The sequence below is a fragment of the Gavia stellata genome, chromosome 34, assembly GCF_030936135.1.
Source record: "Gavia stellata isolate bGavSte3 chromosome 34, bGavSte3.hap2, whole genome shotgun sequence".
Classification (NCBI taxonomy): domain Eukaryota; kingdom Metazoa; phylum Chordata; class Aves; order Gaviiformes; family Gaviidae; genus Gavia; species Gavia stellata.
Genome location: NC_082627.1, coordinates 2,189,916 through 2,192,843, shown reverse-complemented (window position 1 = coordinate 2,192,843; position 2,928 = coordinate 2,189,916). Strand labels below are relative to the sequence as shown.

At 53.9% G+C, this 2,928-nt stretch overlaps 1 protein-coding gene across 1 annotated transcript; it reads left to right on the top strand.

The window, feature by feature from the left end:
* The first annotated feature begins 936 nt into the window (after positions 1-936).
* LOC132320261 (olfactory receptor 14A16-like) lies at positions 937-1,929 on the top strand. The gene has a single exon (XM_059832533.1). The coding sequence runs from the start codon at positions 937-939 to the stop codon at positions 1,927-1,929; it is 993 nt and encodes a 330-aa protein (XP_059688516.1).
* The last annotated feature ends 999 nt before the right edge of the window (positions 1,930-2,928 follow it).

Sequence of the window (2,928 nt, the reverse complement as noted above, 5' to 3'; positions counted from 1 at the left end):
CTGTGGAAATGCATTTTGCAGGGCTGGGAGAGAGCCAATGCTCCTTTTGGATGTCCCATCTTTAGGATGTTTGACTCTTTCCCTGGCGGTTCTGCTGGGTTGCAGGGTGCCCTCCAGACAAGCACAGCTCACCCATGGCATCTCTGTGTTACGCAGGAGCCCCATGGAGAAGACAAGTCAGCGCTAAGGCCACAGAAATGCTGCTGGGTGGCTCCACGCAGGCAGCGGCAGTGAGCCCTCTGTGCCCCTGGCTGGGAGGGGAGAGCTGAGCTCCTCCTTGGGTACGCTGAGGCAGGGTGAGGGGTTTGGAGGTCTGCACTTGGAAACTGGACTCCTCTGCTCTCAGAAGTGTCCAGTTTCCTTTTGGGGGGAACACTTGAGTGCTATCGTTCTCCAGCTCAAAGAGGTGCCAGCACAAGGCAGCTGAGACCAGGGCTGATGGACAGACTGGCTGTCCTCACTCTGCACTAAGGGACGGCCCCTTTGCTTCTCAGAACCCACAAGGTTTCACCTGAAGGGCAGTACTAATGCCAAGGATTTCTGCCTTAAAAACACTCCTCGGGGGTGGTGGGGCCACTAGAGCAGAATAAACAAAACAAAATCCTCCCAGCTCTGCTCCAGGGTTGGGTGACTTGGGAGAGACAGTGGGGAAAAGCTCTTTGATATCACGATCGGATTTAACCATAGACCCCACGTTCCTATTTCCCTATTGCTGTAGGGCAGCGCTGGCTCCCTCAGAGCCCACCGCATAGTGCACTGCTGCCAGGGACACCCTCAGCCAGCACCAACCAGAGCTCACAAAAGGGACCTGCCAAACGTCTTCTTGATTAGGGACAGGTGGTTTGGGGGTTTCTACAATAAATTAAATAGATTTTGCTCAGAGAAACCTCTCCTAACTTATTGATTACTTTTCCTCCATGAACAGGCTCGCATGCCATGAGGGACCAAATGTCCAATGGAAGCTCCATCACCGAGTTCCTCCTCCTGGCATTCGCAGACACACGGGAGCTGCAGCTCTTGCACTTCTGGCTCTTCCTGGGCATCTACCTGGCTGCCCTCCTGGGCAATGGCCTCATCATCACCGCCGTAGCCTGCAACCACCACCTCCACACCCCCATGTACTTCTTCCTCCTCAACCTCTCTTTTCTCGACCTGGGCTGCATCTCCACCACTCTCCCCAAATCCATGGCCAATTCCCTGTGGGACACCAGGGCCATCTCCTATGGGGGATGTGCTGCTCAAGTTTTTTTCTTTTCCTTTCTAATAGCAGCAGAGTATTCTCTCCTCACAGTCATGTCCTATGACCGCTACGTGGCCATCTGCAAACCCCTGCACTACGGGACCCTCCTGGGCAGCAGAGCTTGTGTCCACATGGCAGCAGCTGCCTGGGGCAGTGGCTTTCTCAATGCTCTGCTGCACACAGTCAATACCTTTTCACTACCACTCTGCCAAGGCAATGCCCTGGACCAGTTCTTCTGTGAAATCCCCCAGATCCTCAGGCTCTCCTGCTCAGACTCAGACTACCACAGGGAAGTTTGGCTTATTGCTTTTAGTTCTTTTCTACTTTTGGGGTGTTTTGTTTTCATTGTGCTGTCTTATGTGCAGATCTTCAGGGTTGTGCTGAGGATCCCCTCTGAGCAGGGACGGCACAAAGCCTTTTCCACCTGCCTCCCTCACCTGGTCGTGGTCTCCCTCTTTATCAGCACTGCCATGGTTGCCTACCTGAAGCCGCCCTCCATCTCCTCCCCACTTCTCAATCTGGTGGTGTCATTTCTGTACTCGGTGGTGCCTCCAGCACTGAACCCCCTCATCTACAGCATGAGGAACCAGGAGCTCAAGGATGCCCTGAGGAAACTGGTAACTGGGTGTCTTTCAGCAGCCATAGGCTGCCTATCTTCCTCTGCAGCTGCCTCCCAGCGTCTGTCGTGACAGGCCAAGTCTGCCTTTCCTGTATTTTTTTTTTTCCTTTTTCCACTTTGGAAGTTGCTTTTTTCAAGTAAATATAATTATCCCTCCCCTTAATGATCCACCCATCTTGTGTGAGCCAGAGACTTTGCCTAAATGGGAAACCATTTCATTTAAGAAAATAAATGAAACTGCAGCAACTTTTTGGTCTATGATCCATCCTCATCATAGCAGAAATTAATTGGAAACAGAAACACCTTACTGGCTGCACCGGCTTGGGGCAGGCTGCTTTGTGATGGAGGGATTGGGAGCTCTTGAGGACTGCAGGGACTAGGGCTCTTGTGCCAGCCTGGGGAGATGGGATGGCACGGAGGGGATGCGGACCTCTCAGCATATGCTGGCGAGGAGAACAGGGGACACTGATCTCCTTGTCCTTGTGGCCCCCCATCTCTGGGGCTGACTTCTCTCTGCCCCCCCAGGGGCTGCTGTGCCCTTCAGAGGGGCTGGGGCTCTGGGGTGAGTGCCCAGAGCTCTGCAGCACCCTGTGGCAAGTAGTGCTGTGGGGCCAGACCAGAGTGGGCTGGGCTGGAGAGAGGGCAGGGGAGGTAGGAGGTCTTGGAGGGAGATGGGCTGAGCTGGAAAGTTCCTGCAGGAGAAAAACATCAGTGTACAGCTTGTACTGCATGACCGTGCAGGGTGAGGGCTCGCATCAGGGCGCTTGTGTGCAGAGACAGGGCTCCTGGATGGACCCACACTTGGATGGACCACAGGAAACATCTATGATGCTGGAAAATGCATGACCCTCCCAGAGGGAGGTCCCATAACTGCAGGGGAAGCGGGAAGGGTTTGTGAGACCCATGGGAGTGCAGGGAGAGAGCGGAGTGTGCCCAGAAATGAGTCTGTTAAAGTCAGAAAGAAGACCTGAAGTAGTGGCGGGGGTGAGGGGCTGTCATGCTGAAGTGAAATAGGTTGAATTTTGATGCTGAGGCAGCAGAACAAGGAGGACATGCATTTCACTGCTAG